The sequence below is a fragment of the Sycon ciliatum genome, chromosome 7, assembly GCF_964019385.1.
Source record: "Sycon ciliatum chromosome 7, ocSycCili1.1, whole genome shotgun sequence".
NCBI lineage: Eukaryota > Metazoa > Porifera > Calcarea > Leucosolenida > Sycettidae > Sycon > Sycon ciliatum.
In genome coordinates this window covers 31,880,630-31,899,704 of record NC_088649.1, presented here as the reverse complement: position 1 = coordinate 31,899,704, position 19,075 = coordinate 31,880,630, and the positions used below count along the sequence as shown (strand labels likewise).

At 46.3% G+C, this 19,075-nt stretch overlaps 2 protein-coding genes and 1 non-coding gene across 3 annotated transcripts in view; 1 reads left to right on the top strand and 2 right to left on the bottom strand.

Moving 5' to 3' along the window:
* The window catches only part of LOC135821841 (uncharacterized), a 40,704-nt gene extending 35,159 nt beyond the window's left edge, over positions 1-5,545 (bottom strand). The window contains exons 1-2 of the mRNA XM_065334839.1: positions 5,363-5,545; positions 4,620-4,676 (exon numbers count right to left, since the gene is read on the bottom strand). Coding sequence (XP_065190911.1) covers positions 4,620-4,676; positions 5,363-5,545 — 240 coding nt within the window. The remainder of the gene's footprint in view (positions 1-4,619; positions 4,677-5,362) is intronic.
* A 7,046-nt stretch (positions 5,546-12,591) lies between these two features.
* Trnac-gca (transfer RNA cysteine (anticodon GCA)) lies at positions 12,592-12,663 on the top strand. Its single transcript has one exon. It is a non-coding gene; the product is annotated as a tRNA-Cys (tRNA).
* Positions 12,664-17,085: 4,422 nt separating this feature from the next.
* On the bottom strand, positions 17,086-17,916 carry LOC135821840 (uncharacterized). The gene has a single exon (XM_065334838.1). The coding sequence runs from the start codon at positions 17,914-17,916 to the stop codon at positions 17,086-17,088; it is 831 nt and encodes a 276-aa protein (XP_065190910.1).
* Between the last annotated feature and the right edge of the window lie 1,159 nt (positions 17,917-19,075).

The following is a 19,075-nucleotide window of genomic DNA, read 5'->3' as shown; positions in this document are numbered from 1 at the left end:
GCATGGTAACCGCGCACGTGCCGTGGTCCGTGACTTGCTCGTGTATGCACGCAAATGCAAGTCACAAACTCACAAAGATCGTCTTTGCATTTGGAGAAAATATCTTCGATTCTCTTTGGAGGTTGGCGAGGTTTGCCTATTCTTTACTTGATTGCGATGCCGGTATGTCCTCTCAATAATTAGAACAAAGAGAGCTGATGATCGCTTCATTGCTGAGCAGAAGTAACAATCAACTCTCCTCATGTCCTCAGTGCCAAAGGCAGACGACTGCAATTCCACAACGCTCATTTCACGATGATGGAAACAATAATCGTGTACTAGTACACACTTCGACCATTATTTTGGTCATCCCTATTCTAGCTGCTAGTCCGTCCAGCAAGCAGATATTGACTACTACGATAAGGACAACTGCGTGAACGAGGCCTCGCCCAGCAAATACAATTCAAGTCATGACTCCAGTCAAGAATTAGGGTCTTTACTCGAGAACTTCACAAATACAGGCCAAGGCACCCACAAAACTGATAGATGGCACGAACGAAAGACAAATAGGCTAGACAAAGTGTCCCAAGTGATTGAAAACAGCAGATCTACCAAATAAGACAACTACATGTGCCCAAACAACGATTCCCATACAGTAGAGAGTAGTATCAGGCAGAATGAAAGCCTTGGAAGTGCACAAATACAGCCACGACCGCCACAAAAAATTGGACGACCGCCACAAAAAAATTCTCATTGCTCTACCTCCTTGATGGGTGAAAGTTACCAGTTATCCTATAGCGATGTCAGTTTATGCCTGTTGGAACCCCCCACAGCCCGCACGAAATACCTTTCAACTAATTCCAGGATGCAATTGCAGCTCCAGACAGGAGGAAGAAGAACACCGTGAAAAATAACAGCAACGATGCCCAAACTCTCGGGAAACGGCTGAAGCCTTCCTGAAGATGTTAACATTGAATAGCCATCGATTACCAGCGTGGTTTGGTGACTTTAGAACTGTTTTGAGACTTAGAACGAAGCGATATCTCAAATTTGAGGGAATTGTTACCTGTCAAATGCGTGGGCGAGCAGGCCAGCTGACTGGTTATGCATGAGCATGCATTGATTTTTCATGGTTCACGTGCAGAAAACTAAGTTGCCGCGATCCAAGTGCAGCTAACAGCCGTGTCTAGCACGGTAGTAGATTGTACAGTTCCAGAAAATGTGCGAACAGTCATTTTTCTATTCGAAAAGGGCGCTACCCCCCTACCCCCGTTTCGAAATGCGTTACGTTTAGAAACAAAATGCGAACTTATGAGATGCTCCCTTATATTTGACTCCTTAGAATTTCTTGGACTTAGAAATTTTCTCTCCAACTTAGAAAAATAAATTTTTGAAGAAAGCGGAAATACACAAGACGGGATTCGAACCCACAACCATGTGAATTTCAGTCACTCTTCCTTACCTCCCAGCCACTGTGCTACCGATGCTGAACTTAGTTTAAACAATGACCTTGATCCTGCAATGCCGTACAATGCGGTATAGCCTATAGTATAATATTAGAATTACAAGGATATGTCGTATATGAAGAGAAACTATTGCGTGGAGAACACGATAAATAGATTATAGACCTCATAGTTGGTCTATACAGGATATATAGACCTCGTAAAAGACCTCGGGGGACCTCGGTCTTTTATTCGGTCTATATATCCTGTATAGACCTCCTAACCGGTCTATAATCTATACGTATAAAAAAGAGTCGGTCACTTTTATAAGTATAGAATAAACACCGATGTCGTAGTGTTTATGGGAATATAAACACTGCGATAAAAACCGAGGCGTAGCCGAGGTTTTTATAGACAGTGTTTATATTCCCATAAACACAAGACAGAGGTGTTTATGCTATTTATACCTAGCTTCGTTTTTGGCCTGAAATACTGGTCCGAAATAGCTATTTTAGTATCCCAGTATACTATAGTATACTATTATGTGTAGGTAGCATTGCGTGTTCCAGACCTAAGACCTAACTTTCAACCAACATCTGCATCAACACCCTTGTGGCTGGGTGGTCAACATAGGTGCTTGGGAATCTTACGGTTGCTGGTTCGATTCCTGCTGAAATTTCTTTCTTCTCTTCAATTTTTTCTGTTTCAATTGGAGAGAAAATTTCTACTTCCTCCGCGTCATCGAAATTGTCGCAGTTTGACTAGTGACTTGTCACTTGTTACTGACAATTCCATAAGCTAAGCCATTCAAAACTTATTACACAGTATGATAGTCTGAAGACTAGAGTAACGTTCCAGGACAGTTGGACTGAAAGTTTTCATGCAGAGATGAAGTCCTCGTAGTCGCTGATGTCAATGGACGCAAAAATATCGTTCCGAAATATTTCAAGGAAGGTTGAAAGTTGGTCGCGCCTCATCTCAAACGCTTTGACTTTCTCAACAGGACAAGAGCTGCTATGCTTGTCGTCTGCTAGCTCTGGATGATTTCTACTTCACCACCAACGAAGCCTAGTAAGAATACACGATCGTTGCGAGTTCGGTTGATTACCGTCGGCGGAATCACCTCGATCTTGAAATGAAACTTTCTTGAAACTTTTTTTAGCCGTGGCATGCCCATTTATTTTAGCTGTTTGGTCACAGCTCATGCAGCTCGGGTAAGTGTACTATCGCGTCCAGCGCGCCCTGTTTTCCAGCATCACTGGTATACCATGGTACGGCACCTGCGCGTGCATCACTAGCACTACGTGTAGAGTCAACACAGCTCTTGCAGGTACAGTCATGTACTGAGTGTCTCAGCCAGAGCGACAATTTTTATCGCTGTTGCAGGCATTTAGTTTGCTGACCCCTCGATGTTTCTCCAAGCGCTGCCACTTGTTCCACGAAGTCATTCTCAGCCCAGCTAAGGTAAAACAGTGATGAGGCTTGAGTGAATGGCCATAAGCACGAGAAATGTGCAGGCTGCAACGCCTGACTGATCCCCGCGAGTCGAAATTACCATCGCAGCGACATCAGCGAAGAAATTGCGTCTAGTTCAAAAATTCCAGCTTCCAATAACAGAAAATAGAACTTTACCGTCACCCTATACTGATGACTATCGCCTATATCCCATTCCCTGCCTCTGGTACGAGTGCTGGTGAGTAAATACCCCGTTTTATATCAAAAGTCAAACTGCGACAATTTCGATGACGCGGAGGAAGTACGTCCCTTGAAAGTTGAAAAGTTACAACCTCTAAGTGGGTAATATAGCAAAGTATATACCCCAAGTTAAAGTAGTGAATATGGAGATATATTCACCAGTTATAGATCACAAGAATTAGTGGGGGTTAATATGAGCTGGGTATAATATATCCGTATAACCCTCGAATGGAAAGAGAAAGTAAATATTTTTCGCTCATGGTCCTATGCTATGCCTTTTTGCCTAGCTCATCATGCATTTTGTATTATTAATTTTACTAGAGCCACGTTAACCCGTCATGTGTGAGCCATGAATAAGGGGAGTGGTGGCGTTGTCTGGAATGCTCTGCCGACCTTGGCGGCATGTTACTCGAACAGATGGAGACTTTTTGCAATGCAATGATGTAGCCCATCAGTTCGTTGTGGTATGGTTGGGCATTGTAGCCATCATGGTCGACGTAGAACACTATAAAACCGCAAAAGTTTTATAAAACCCAATAAATTCTGTAATTTCTTTGGCCTAACTCATATTCAAACTGATTGAAACTCTTTTGCAAGACAATGATGTAGCCAATCAATTGAAAAAGACATTTCCATCAGTTCGACTAACATTCACGACGTTCGACGAGCTAGGCAAAAAGCATAGCGTAGGGCCCTGACTTTCCAAGCTCTCTCGCTCGGATTCCAACTATTTTTCAAAAAAAAAACATGTACTTTGTGTATGAATGATTCTTCAATTTGCAGCTACAGCCTCTCTGAAATCATCTCTGAAATCAACATCCTTCCCTGTAAAAAGTTGGGGATTCCCTAGTAAAAAATAAGAGAGCATGTCTGAGAAAACTAGAACATATGTGCAAGTCGATCTCTCAGATTTCGCTCAAATTTTGCAGGTAGGTTTGCTTTGGGGTGTAGATCGACATTCCAAAGCCCGCGCAAAATCTTTTGAAGGGAACCATGAAATTGGCATACCCCTCAATATTGGCCCAATATTGGCACGATTTATGGGTCTACAAACGAGCCACGGCACAGCGTACAAGAACAAGCTACGAACAAAACTCCATCAAGCCAACATTACCTCACCTTAGAAGAGTTCTTGGGGCAGCACTACTTAGCCACGCTAGCATCCCAGAAGACGAGGGCAATCATCCCTTGACGCCACAAATGATAGTCTTGAAAATAGCCAAATTACAAGCGCTGATAAAACAGCGAGCTACGTCCTCGATTAGCAAACACTATACACCGGCAGATAGTAGAACACCTCTTCTAGCACTGAGGACATGTCCCCCATCATCCTTTTGGGGTTTTCTTGAAATAAACAATTTTGAATTTTTCCACTCGACCATTCAGCAAAATTTGAGCGAAATCTGAGAGATCGACTTGCACATATGTTCTGGTTTTCTCAGACATGCTCTCTTAATAAGAATAAAATAAAATGCAATAAACATCCACGGTGGTGGAACTGACCATTGTCACCGACGACATGATGTCAAGAGTCCCAGTAGAGAAGAAGAATTGCAGCGACTGTAAAACCGGGAAGAAGAATCAAACAAACAAACCATTATGTTGTTTAATACGACCAGGACAATATAAGTGTGCCCAAAAGTTTCACTTTGGACAACTCCGTTCGCAATGTTATCCCTCTCCGTGATTGCAAAGGTTCCCAAGACTTTTGGATGTGCTGATCCACATACAGGACAACTACATGTAGCTTGCTTTTAGGCAACTTGCTTTCAAGACAACTCTCCTCTAACTAAAGCTTCGGAGAAGAAGAATGAGGAGACAAGGTGTAATCGCATACGCATACAGGAAAGTGTTTGCACAACCATTATCGGTACGCATTGATGTGAAAGCTTCACCCCAAAAAGGAAAATTGATGTGACAGCGAGTCCTACTTCAATACCGCATTCGGCACTACATGAAACAGTACTCACCCAACGAAAACTGTGCATGCGCCTCGTACATATCGACGAAAGGTCAAGAGCAGGGAGTCGTACAGACCCGTCATCATTATCAAAACCCAGGGTTTGTGCTATCGATCCCTGGTCAAGAGCGTGTGAACTGTTGCGTACATTTCCAACAGGGTCGAGCAGTATTGTCCTACTCCCTGGTATGGCATTCTCGCTACAAGTACATGTATGGATTATCCCATGAGTACGAGGACAGCACACCTATTCTAATATTCATTGACAAACACGAATCGAACTTACCGCGAAGATAGCAGATCCACTGTCACTCAAGTCCTCAAAGTCCAGCGTAGTCAAAACTCCCTCTTGCGATACAAGAAAGCAACTGAGCAGGGGACTGAAGGTGAAGCGCTTATATACCCGAGGTCGTGCGTCGCGCGTTGCGCGGGTTGCGACGGTCGCGGTTGGGCCGAAGCGCGATTCCATTTGCGTTCGGGAATGGCCTCGCAATTCTCGCAATGCGCGCGTTGCGCAGGTCGCCAGTAATGCGGAGCTCCATTTGTTATACGCATCCCATATTTGGATCCCGACCCCGGCATAATTCATACGCACTCCATTACCCCCTACCCTTGCATGCAGTAATTCATACGCACTCCACTACCCCCTACCCCCTACCCCTGCATGCTGTAGTTCATACGCACTCCATTACCCCCTACCCCTAGCCCTGCATGCAGTAATTCGTACACATTCCATTACCCCCTACCCCTGCATGCAGTAATTCGTACACATTCCATTACCCCCTACCCCTAGCCCTCCATGCAGTAATTCGTACACACTCCATTACCCCCTACCCCTAGCCTTGCATGCAGTAGTTCGTACGTACACACTTATAACCATATTTGACCCATTTTCCCCGCTGCCCCTGCATGTTATAATTAGTACCGTACACATTTGTAGCCCGTTTTCCCTCCTTCTGCCCCTGCACATAAAAACCACCGTACATTTGATCTAATTACATCCCTTTATAGTGTACATAGTCGGGCTATACACATAATAATGCGCGCCCAGCTAAAAGGGCGCGCTCATGCATTGTACCGTACATTCTATTCTAGTTCACTCTAAGATAACCAAACTTCGGTAATCTAGTGAGAAGTCGAATACATTCCCTAATGTTGAGGTCTAATAATTCTGTCCTCGTCCCGTGAGATATATGCTTTACAGACTCTAATAAACTGGTATCTCTGATTGTCTGGTGTGAACCAATAACGGAAACCCCCTTTATAGACAACACATTCATTAACCCATGAGTACGAGGGATACCGTCGAGGGGATACCGCAGGTTGCCGCGGAGCACGGGTTTAAATTGCGTTCCGCAAACACCTCAGCTCAATGAACTAATGCGTACGCCTCGCAGTGAAATGCTGCAAAGGATGCGCATTTCGCAGTAAATCGGAGGTCTGAATTTAGAAAAGCGATCCTGTCAGCTTTTCTATTATTGTGTTCACATGGCAGAAAAAACGACACCGCTATGCTACGTAAGTTTCTACGTAAGGTGCTCGGTACTTCACTTAGGCTACGTAAGTTTCTACGTAAGGTGCTCGGTATTAGATCTACTAACGCGTGGTAGCCGCGTGCTGTGCACGTGCACGGCAGACATTGTGTTGCATGCAGTGCAGTCCGTTTTCGGATGTGCATGCGCGAGGAACTTCCTTCTTTGGAACTGCTTCTTGCATGAGCTGTTTCGGATATTTCGTGTCCTGGCTTATTTCGCTTCGGCTCTGCTGAGACCTCTTTTCACGGAATATTACTCAATGACAGGTGAGTTGACCAGTTCCCTTTGATTCATTTGCTTGTGTTGACTCTTTCATTTACGAAAAGTGTGCTGATTTTAGGTGGAATACAATAAAATTAATAATGGAAAAGCTGACAGGATCTCTTTTCTAAATTTAGCTTTTCTGCTGTCGAGGCCTCCTTTTACGGAATACTCAATGACAGGTGATCTCTGAGTTGACCAGCTTCCTTCGATTCATTTGCTTATGCTCACCCTTTCATTTACGGAAAAGTGTGCTGATTTTATTCGGATTTAGATCCATTCGTTTCTCTTTGCCCTTGCCAACAGTGTGCGAAGAACGCGAGTTCACCTTCTTGACGGTAAGGCTTATGTTGCTGCTGAGGCTTTAAATAGAAGTGTTGTCGAAATACTCATGGTCATTTTGTACATTGGTACGTTACAAGTAAGGCACTGGTCATGATTGCTTCCGGCATTCCGTGCTCCGATCATAGGGTAGAATCTGAATTTTGCAGTGGCATAGCATCGTTGGCAGTTCCCAATCTGGAGGGAAAGGTTCAAAGACACATTGGCCGAGTACTAGTATGCAAAATAAATTCGCATATCAGGGAAAATCTCCATTATGGAGAGGTTCATGCATTCAGTGACTTGTTTGCTTCATACGAAACAAGCCAATGGGTGCAGTCTCGTCTCGTGAAAATCTCGTACGATTGGATTTGTTTACTCGAGTCTGGGCTGTTTGATTTGTGAGTAGCGCCGAGATTGCACTGCCCCAAATAAAGTTGCGTGCTGGTAGAGCAAGAATTACGATCTGCAATCTGTTTGTAGTACCTGCAAGAATGTGCTATACATGTATCGTATTTCCTCTGTTGTTGTTTCAGTTGCCGTCATGTTGCTAAAGAAAGGTTCAGTGACTCATTTGTTTCATAAAAGACGAGTCAATGGTTTGGTCTGGCTTAGAATCTTTCGCTGTAGAAGAAATCTATTCGTGTCTCTATTGGAGAAATAATTGTATTCACTCGTTATAAAATAGGGTAAACACAAACCCACAGAGCAAATGCCATCGGTCCCTTGATGTTCGTCCTAAAGAGGTTTGACTGGATATCATTCATACTCCCCCGAAGTCGTGTAACATTTTACTATTATGGAGTGCCTTGTTTATCTCTCAGTACCTAAAACCATATATCCTTGCCCCTTATATCCTCAGGAGTAGTGTAGTTGTTGGAACGAGGTGTCGGACTCAGCGATGTATTTGTTTACATTTTAATGCATGTTTATTGTTCCTACTTTGCTGTGTTGTTTTAGACAATCGTGGACACTTTGAAGTCACTGAACTGCTTCCAAAAGTTTTATCGACATCAACAGGATTACGATTTCACTCCAACATGATGCCGGATGACCTTATCACGACAACCCAGGACTACAATTATAAACACAGAATCAACAAAAACATCTGCGGCACACACCTGGTTACAATTCTCAAGTAAATGTGATTTAGGGTGTGGACATCTGAATTTTCTGAAAGACAAGAAAATTTTATGACAGTCATGAAATTCTGCAACATCCACAGAATGACTTGCGTTTAAAAAAAGTATCACCGCCACGACCCATATGATTCCCCTGCAGAAGAACATGAATACCTGTATGCAAGACTAGTTCCATTTTCTGCAAGAAAAGGCTTGCACATCAATGCGTATACAGTAATACGGTATTGAATTTGATATGATACACGTAGGGGCTCCCGTAAGAAGAACATAGGTCTGTGGGAAACACCCTAGTAAAATAAATACGAGAGAGCTTGGAAGCTCAGGGCCCTGCGCTATGCTTTGTTGCCTAGCTCATCGTGCATGTTGTTAGAACTGATGGAAATGCTTTTTCCTTTGATTAGCTAAATCATTGTTTTGCAAAAACGTTTCAATGAGATACTGAAGTACAAGTAACGTCTTCTGCATAGCTATGGGACCGGCGCTGACTCTGCCGATGACGGGCGTTCGGGAGTCGACGGGATGTCTGTCCTGACGTTTCCTAGGACCGGCGCTGACTCTGCCGATCACACGCGTTCTTCTTCTTCTTCTTATTATTATTATTATACTGACGGCAACTAACATCCATTCTGTTTGCATTTACTCGTCTCCCTACTTCGTTTTTCTTTCCAGAAAATCTCCCCATACAGCAGGGAGTCGTTTACATAATATGACTCCCTGCTATACATCTACATGACTGTATATACGTTATAATTATTATGCTATCGGCCTACATGCGATTTCCGGGCTGGTCGACAGGCGGCCCAGCCAGCCTGCTAGTGGGATCTCGGCCTCGCACACAAATCCACACAAAATTTAATGTTACTGCACTGAATGCATTCCCCCCATACACTTCGCATATATACTCATTCTCTTGATGGTACCGTACTCTTGATGATACGGGACAGGTATGGGATAGCGCCAGGCATGTCGATGGCACAAACAAACAAAAATATTGTGGCCAGCTGTCTTTGCTGGTACGGTACAGTACGGGATAGATACAAAATAGCGCCAGGCGTGACACAAACAAACAAACACACAAACAAACACCAAATTAAAGCTGTGTGGACCCTGGCTAGCGCCAGACGTTACTGAAGTAACGTCTTCTGCATAGCTACGGGAAAAATAATGATAATAACATGCAGAGGCGCTACATGTAGGCCATCATTAGGGCATTCCATTGGTTACACAATTATATCCTTTAGCCAAAAAAACAAAAGAAATTATAGCAATAAAAACTGCTTTATGGCAGTTTTCTAAAAAAAGTTATTGTGTTCTAGTCCATGGACCTCGTCTAAAAAGTAAGAAATTAACGAAATGTGATAGCCGAAAATTAAAATTTCACACAAAACCTCACAATAATCACACACAGGATGCGAGACGACCTTTTCCCCTCGTGGTCCTCTTTCATATGCAAGCATGTTGGCGCAGTACATGTACTTGTATAAGTACAAGTGTCGGAATAAACAAGTGTTGAAAGCCGTACTATTAGATCTTCAAGTGTCGTGATTATTGTGAGGTTTTGTGTGAAATTTTAATTTTCGGCTATCACATTTCGTTAATTTCTTACTTTTTAGACGAGGTCCATGGACTAGAACACAATAACTTTTTTTAGAAAACTGCCATAAAGCAGTTTTTATTGCTATAATTCAATTTGCGTTCGGGAACACCTCGGAATGAAATGCTGCGCAGGTAGCGCATTCCGCAGATAAATGCGTTCGGGAAGCGCCTCGCAATGAGCTAATGCGGATGTTCCGCACGCGGTTAATCCCGAGCCCTGTGCAAATTGCGTTCGGGAAATGCCTCCCAATGCACTCCAGCGCAGGTCCCGCAGATCGCCGTGAAGTCGGAGCTAGGGTTCAATTAAATTTTGCGTTCGGGAAACACCCCGCAAAGAACTAATGCGTGGGCTCCGCACGCGGTTCAGATCGAAGCAATGTGCGTTCGGGAAACGCCTCGCAATGAAATTCTGCGCAGGCTGCGCATTCCGCAGATAAATGCGTTCGGGAAGCGCCTCGCAATGAGCTAATGCGGATGTTCCGCACGCGGTTAATCCCGAGCTCGGTGCAAATAAATAATTAAAATTGCGTTCGCGAAATGACTCGCACTGCACTCCAGCGCAGGTCACGCAGATCGCCGTGAAGTCGGAACTAGGGTTCAATTTGCGTTCGGGAAACAACCCGCAAAGAACTAATGCGTGGGCTCCGCACGCGGTTCAGATCGAAGCAATGTGCGTTCGGAAAACGCCTCGCAATGAAATTCTGCGCAGGCTGCGCATTCCGTAGATAAATGCGTTCGGGAAGCGCCTCGCAATGAGCTAATGCGGATATTCCGCACGCGGTTAATCCCGAGCTCGGTGCAAATTGAGTTCGCGAAATGACTCGCAATGCACTCCAGCGCAGGTCACGCAGATCGCCGTGAAGTCGGAGCTAGGGTTCAATTTGCGTTCGGGAAACACCCCGCAAAGAACTAATGCGTGGGCTCCGCACGCGGTTCAGATCGAAGCAATGTGCGTTCGGGAAACGCCTCGCAATGAAATTCTGCGCAGGCTGCGCATTCCGCAGATAAAATTTTAATGCGTCCGGGAAGCGCCTCGCAAATCCCGAGCTCGGTGCAAATTGCTTTCGGGAAATGACTCGTAATGCACTCCAGCGCAGGTTACGCAGATCCCCGTGAAGTCGGAGCTAGGGTTCAATTTGCGTTCGGGAAACACCCCGCAAAGAACTAATGCGTGGGCTTCGCACGCGGTTCAGATCGAAGCAATGTGCGTTCGGGAAACGCTTCGCAATGAAATGCTGCGCGGGTTGCGCATTCCGCAGATAAAATAATGCGTTCGGGAAGCGCCTCCCAATGAACTGATTATAGGCTGTAGGGATATCAGCGAACACACTGCGCAGAGGGTTTGCGCAGTTATGATGTAATCGAATTTTGTACATATCAGCATGCCACGCGCGCGCCCCGAAAAGTCCTAGTCAGAAAATGAATATTTTGCCGGGAAACTGGAAGGAGTCTTGATGGAGAAGAAGGAGAATGGCGGCTGAAGTCGGAACCTTGCGCTCAGGATCTGCCGTTTCGTTGATTGCCTCGTATATTCGCTGCTGGTGAAGGATTCGTGGGTATAGAGTGACATGCCTACGGTAACAGCCACGCGATCAACTACAGATGAGCCGAGCCCCGGGACTTTCTTCTGACGAATTTTCAAATTTGTCCTACGATGCCCAAGGAGCATGGGTGAATCGAAGGCGATTTTTTACAACGTTCCCACCGGAGAAATCTTCTAATTTTTTGGTGAAATGGTACCTCACCCATGGATCTATCCATGTGCAAAGCAAGAAAAAAATTAACCGAAGCAATCCAAGGTCCCAGAGGTCAAAAGTTCACAAGGTCGATCATTCAAGAAGAACTCAGGAAGATGAAGAAGCTTGGACGATCGACGAACATGGGCCTGTCGTCCTTCACCGATTTTTAATACTGTGTGTTTTGTATAAGTTCGTTAGTTTAATTGCTGGCAGAGGATGCCCAAAGTGAGGTGCACAGTAGTCGGACATCATCAGAATCGAAACAATGGGGGTCTGTTCACAGCAGTATGTGCTTTCAAATTATACAAATAATTATGTAGGTCGCGAGCCACGTGCGACCAGTCGCCATTTTATTTGCGTCAATTTTTTTGTCCCCGCCAGTACGTACATGTACATGTACATTGGTATTATTATTATTTTAATATTCTCGTATCCGTCCCAAATGGGACTCACGACGGCAGAATTAACTGTGAGCATGTGTGTGTGAGAGTGGGACGGAACGAAATAAAAAAGAAAAGAAGTCTTGTAATAAAGGTCAAATTTAAGAAGAGCAGTACTAGACTAAATGGCCGAGAAGATGTAGCGCTGAAAACTGCGCAAACCCCGTGCGCAGTGTGTTCGCTGATATCCCTATTATAAGAATAAAAACTGCTTTATGGCAGCTTTCTAAAAAAATGTTATTGTGTTCTAGTCCTGGGTCCTTTATAAATTGCTTCCAAACTGCCTTGGAGTTGGACTCCGTCTAGGCCTTGACGGACTATGCTAGAATAATTTTTCGCATAATTCCTACCAAAATCGAATAATCGCATAATTCGAGACAAATTGCATACATACATGTACGAATCGCATAAAATGGAATAATCCGCCTGTTCGCATCAAATTCTATACAGTTGTACATGTTTTACAAGTGCAGTTGTGCCTGGGCATATAGCTCAGTGGTAGAGCATTCGACTGCAGATCGAGAGGTCCTTGGTTCAACTCCGAGTGTGCCCTAGCTTCTTTTTGGGACTGCCCTATTCAAAATTTAATAATAATAATAATAAGTAGAAGTAGATGCACCAGGAAGTCGTAGGTTTACGACTCCCTTGATAACATGTCCAGTCCACTACAATCAGTGTCGGTCGTAGCTAGGTCGGACGGTGCGTTGACCCCGTTGAACCTTTGCTACTACAGTACAACGCCCTCTACAAAAATTCCCCTGTTATTTTGCACAGAACCATCATATACATTAGCAGCATTTGTGAGCATTATGCGGCATATTATGAAAACTTTTAGCATAAAATAGCATAATTCTGCCATTTTTTCAGCAATGCGAAAAGCATAATTTCACGAAAATATTAGCATAATCCGTCAAGGCCTAACTCCGTCTAAAAATTTAAATTAAGGTGGCAGACTACCCCAAAAATTCGGTGAAAAATTGAATTTGTAAATTCATGTTGAGTGCTACGTCAGTTGAAAGAGCATGAAAAGCTGCAAATTCTCTGAAAATTGTGTCCCGATCTGACCAGCCGTTCAAGAGTTATGGCCGAAAATGTGCCCTTGCAAGGAAAGATTATTTTGTTGCACGCTGTCATTTGTTGGCAGCACTGCATTTGAATGTAAGCAGACCGTGCGTAACTTGTCGTATCATGGAAACACGCGAAAGTGTGCAGAATTTTGCTCCAAGTCCAAAAAAGACCAAAAAATCACGTTAAGAAACACGTATTGGGCTGCACGACTTTTGCGAGCACCCTCGTGACGTTGCAGATATGTGGCTTGATTATTGTAGTTGTCGTTATTAAATTTTAGTGACTTTGGCAAGTTAGTTTGAGTCGTGTCAAGAAGTCAGGTTGGATTCAGTACTAGACTTCTAGGCAGTTGTGGAACGTGAGTGGTAGTCTTTGCCGGTTTCCGGTAATAACGTAATAAATCCATTGAATCTAACTAATGAATATTATTATTATTATTATTATTATTGCAAATAACGCTGAGTAATTACACGAATGCATAAAAACCAGCATTTGCTTCCGGAAAGGATTCACAAACATAAGACAAAAACACCATCAATGTAACTGCACAAGCTAGCTGAGTTCCAGCACACACTGCACCAGCATAATCCCGACATAGCAGTAGTGACGGAAACAAAGTTTTCCTCTGAAACCGTTCCACCATCCGACTCCACATTCCCTGGCTACACCACCTTCCGGTTGGATCGAACAGCACGCGGTGGCGGAGTGGCGGTATGGATCAGATCTACACTCCCAGCCATGGTAATTGATGAGTTATTTTCTCCACATCACGAACTCATTTGGCTATCCATTCAATTGTCCCCTGGACAAAAGATAGTCTTGGGCGCTGCTTACAGGCCAGGTTCGACGGGGCCCAGTGACCTTACGCTCATTAACCATCTCGATGACATCCTTCCCTCTGCTCGTGCACTTGGTGCCAACCTCATACTCGCCGGTGATTTTAACGTGCATAACCGCAATTGGCTCCATAGCTCGAAGACCACACCTGCGGGGGAAGCCCTCGAAGATACATGCACAGCCCACTTTCTCACGCAGCACGTTCAGAGTCCTACTCGCGGGGATAACACACTCGACCTGGTGATGTCCACGTTCAACTCTCCAGTGACCACGCAGATAATGTCCCCTATTGGTCGATCTGACCACGCTGTAATTCTTTCGGACTTCACAGGTGTTCTTCCTACCCATGAAGCGGCGGTGCAACGAACTGTCTGGCGCTATGAAAAGGCAGACTGGAACCGCCTCCGATCCTTTTTCCGCCAGGTTGATTGGTCAACCGTCATTACTGCCAACCCAGAAACTTCGTGTGAGCACGTTACTGCCACAATCATGAAAGCCGTTTCCCAGTTCGTTCCGTCCAAGACACTGACAGTGAAGTCAACGGATCCGAAATGGTGGACACCTGAGTGTGCAGCCGCCATGAAGGAGAAGGACAAACGCTGGCGCACTTGGAGGAAGCACCCTCACGATTTTGCACTGAAACATGAGTTTACCCGTTCTGTAAACAATGCTATCGCAGTCCTCGCTAGATCTAGAGTTTCCAAAGAGAACAGCCTCAGACATAGCTTGTCGAATGGGTCCCTGAAGGAGAAGGAATGGTGGACGAAGCTAAAGTGTGCTTGTGGCGAGGGTCGGAACACTGACATTCCCCTGCTCGTTGATAGTGAAGGTTGCGAGAGGGCCACAAGCTATGAGAAAGCGGAGGCTTTCGCACGTTTCTTTTCCCACAAGTGCAGTGTGCAAGGCCGCGACCTTACCACGATGGACTTACCGGACACGGCATTCGCTGACGCACCTGCACTAACGACAGTCCACTTTCGCCCGGATGCAGTCCACCGGCTTTTAGCTCGCCTGGATGCCTCAAAGGCGACTGGACCCGACGGTATTTCCGCTCGTGTCTTGAAGGAATGCGCCAGAGAACTTGCCAAGCCACTGTGTCAGCTCTTTGCTCTTTGCTTCCAGCACGGAGTCCAGCCACAAATTTGGAAGACTGCCAGCGTGGTTCCAATCCACAAGCGATCTTCACGATCCGCCCTAAGGAATTATCGTCCAGTTTCACTGCTGAGCATAATCTCTAAGATCATGGAGAGCGTTATCAATCGTCAGCTCATGAATCACCTTGAGCGTTACAAACTCCTAGCACCCCACCAGTTCGGGTTTCGTCGCCGCCTCGGGACCTCAGATGCGCTACAGGCTCTACACCACGCCTGGATCACAGCCGTCGGCCGAGGCGGTGCAGCACGTATTCTAGCCGTGGATATTGCCGGAGCATTCGACCGTGTGTCCCATGCTGGCCTCCTCCACAAAGTCCGCCATCTTGGCATTGGCGGCCCCCTGCATACCTGGCTCTCTTCCTACCTAGGTAGACGGTCCATTCAATGCTTGGTGGGCGGCCAAACCTCATCGCTGTATACCATATCAGCAGGAGTTCCCCAAGGGAGCATACTCGGCCCCACACTCTTCCTGATTTACGTGAACGACGCCTCAGAGACCCTGTCACCCGGAGCCCACCTGGAGGCGTACGCCGACGATACTACCTTGTACAGCCTGATATCCCTCGACACATCCCCAGCCGACGCAGCATTGAGCCTCCAGACTTCTGTTGATCGCTTGCATCAGTGGGGCCGCAGATGGCGCATCTCCTTCGAACCGTCAAAGTCCCAAGCCATGACCGCCACTCTCCGCAGAACCCCCATCAATTTGCCTCGCATTGTCTTCGGCGGCACTCCTGTCCTTGAGGAGAAGGCTCTCTCTTTACTTGGAGTGACCTTTGACTCGAAGCTGTCATTCAGCACTCATCTCCGGAAGGTTGCCACTCGAGCCAAACAACGCCTAGGCTTCCTGCGCCGTGCAGCGCACATTCTCTCTCCAGCCGGCCGCACCACGGTATACAAGGCATTTGTTCGACCAGTTATGGAGTATGCCCCCCTCATCTGGATAGGTGCTCCGCCCAGCTACCTGCAACGCCTGGATCATATCCAACGCTGTGCTCTGCGAATCATCGGTCCAGGTGCACTATTACCTAGCCTGGCCATCCGTCGTACTGTTGCCTCGCTTGCCTGCCTATACAAGCTGCATTACCTGCCTGGCCCTCCGCAGCTGCTCTCTGTTTTGCCACCGCGCCATTTCCCCTCATCCAGCCCCAGAACTCGCAGCGAGCATGGTAGCGTCATTGGCCATGACCACCAGCTCCAACACCAGCTGCTTGCATCTGTCCCGCTGGCATTAAAGCGCTCGTTCCCACACTGCAGTATTAGTGACTGGAACTCCCTCCCCGCAGCTCTTCTGTCCCAGCCTCCCCACAGCAAGGGAATGCAAGCATTCAAAACTAATGTTTATCGCCATCTACGAAGCACAAACTGGCTCTGGGCAGTCGACTCGCTATGATGATGCTCTCGTCGTTCTCCTCTATCCCTATCTATGCACCACAACTGGCTCAGACAACCGACTCGCCATGATCAGCCATGATGATGCTCCTCTCAGTAACAGCCCTTGTAATTTGTTAATAGTCTCACAGTTTCTCCCGCACACTCGCTGATGTTAACCCTTCCTTTCTTTTCATTTTTGCTGACTCGTACAGCTCTATCTTTTGTTTTTGGTGCGTGTTTTTGGCCGTGATGCCGAGACCTCAGGTCGGCAGAGCCATCAATGCCCCACCATCACTGCTGCGTCTCGGTGCAGCCCCTGCTCAATAGTTGTCACGTTCGTCCTAGTCTCAGTATCATTGTCTTTCTTTATTATTTTCGAGCTGGGAGTGTGAACATAGTAAAAAAAAAAAAAAAAAAAAAAAAAAAAAAAAAAAAAAAAAAAAAAAAACATACGAAAAGCAGCTTCTATTGTCAAGTTCGAGTGGCAATGTCAGAAAGACGGTAGAGTGTTCGTGCACGATGTTCACCCTGCAGGGGATAAGTCAAGGACGCGGCTCGGCAGAGGAAGATGAGTGCCGCGGGGTGCCATTCCACCGGGACTCATCCCCTGCCAACTGCCGCAGCTGATTAAGGCCTCTAAGCGTGCCCAGGCGAATGCCGAGTCGGGCTAGGCAGTCCTGAGAAAGAGCTGAGAGGAGAGTTGTCCTGGGTCGGCCCAGTCGACCGCGCAGGCTCGCGGTGGCTGAAAACTCTAACACGCGCTGTGGGGGAGAGCTCTTCTGCATTCTCAGTACGTGACCAAGGAATTCCCAACGCCGTTGGTCAATCTCGAGCGAAATTGGTGCTGAGCCGCAGATGTCGTACAGATGCTTGTTGGTAATTGTGTTCGGGAACTTAACGCCAGCCATTGTTCTCAGATGCCTTCGATGAAAGGTGTCAATCCCTCTGGTGGTGGCATCTGTGAGACCCCATGTCGCACAGTTGTACAACAGCACTGGCTTCACATAGGTATTGTACAGCGCAACTCTAAGCAGTAGTGAGGTAGATTGATGCTTGAAGAGTGCGTACAACGCACAGAATGCCTGGGTTGCTAGGGCCTTTCTGGCTTGGACATCTTGCGCTGAGCCTAGCCGTGATCCCAGCGACTTCGCATTTCTCCATGCTTCGGAACCACGCTCCTCCAGATCATCAGCCAGGTATATCTTTGTTCGTTCAGTTTTGGAGGTATTAACGGTGAGGTTATGGCTTGGGAGGGTCTCTGCACATTGATCATGAACGTCCTCTAGCTCTTGCTCATCAGTTCCAATGAAGTCTAGATCATCCGCATACTGCAGTTCAGGTGGTAGGATGTGTTTGGGTGCTGACAAGCCCATGTCCTTTCTTTTCTCTCTCCTTCTCCTTTCTCCTTTCCTATCTCATCCTACCATCTCTGTCTTACATTTCTGGGAAAATGACTAACAAATTGTTCCGACTGGCTTCGTGGAATGTCCGTAGCTGCTCCTCAATTTATCGACGGGAGCAACTCGCTCGCTCGCTCTCGGTTCGTGCTGTCGATGTTTGCGCAGTTCAGGAAACTAAAATTCTGGAACAACGCTGCTGGGACTTGCCACTGGGCTACCAACTCCTCACTATGTCGACAAGCAACAGGTTTGGCGGAGTTGGCGTGGCCGTGGGCCCTACTTTGCGGCCATTCTTGTCGTGCTGGAAAGCTGTGAGTGACAGAATTGGGTATGCCCTATTCTCGTTCCCTTCGTCAAATAAGTCGCCGCTTGCGTTTATTACGGCGTATGCTCCGACAATGCCAAAGTCATCGAGCAGCATGCAGCGGCAGAAGTACGCGCCATCAGCATGCCAATGGTCTGCTCAGCCAGCCAGCTCGCAGTCGGTGTGGCCAAACGAGATTCGCCACCGCAGGAGCATTGCTGTGGAACAGTTTGCCTAGAGAGGTGCGCACCGTATCCAGATTGCAAGATTTTAAGCTAGCCTGCCTTCCTTATGTATGCCTGAAATAAGTTGTGTTTCGTCAGGTTTGACATGTTTCTTTCGTCTCAGTATTCTCGCTCGCATAGTACTCCACTTCTATGATAATATTGCCTATGCTGTTGCTCATTAGGATTTTGGCAAATTCTATCCTTCGCTTTCATATAACTGGGCCAGGAACCCGTTTGAACTTGCGAAGTAAAATAAAATCAATCAATCAATCAATCGAGTAACCCTGAGCTCCGACACAACTTCTATGAGTCGCTAACCTCCCTCGTTCGAAGTTTTTCTCGCCGTACGGACGTTTTCGTCGGCAGTGACTTCAATGCAAAGGTTGGGCACTGAAGGGCAGCTGACAACTTCAATTGTTTGGGAAGCTGGTCCAAGGGCAGACGCAATGACAACGGTGAATCACTCCTGTTGTGCGCGGATGAATTGGACATGAAGCTGTCAAACACCGTATTTCAACACCCAGCACGCCATATTGCGACGTGGACAGGAGCGTTCAAGCGCCAGGGTGATACAGTGCCTCAACCAATCTACAATCAAATC

Excerpts from the sequence above, each read along its gene's own strand:
- LOC135821840 (XM_065334838.1), bottom strand. The coding sequence starts at position 17,916 with ATGGGCTTGTCAGCACCCAAACACATCCTACCACCTGAACTGCAGTAT.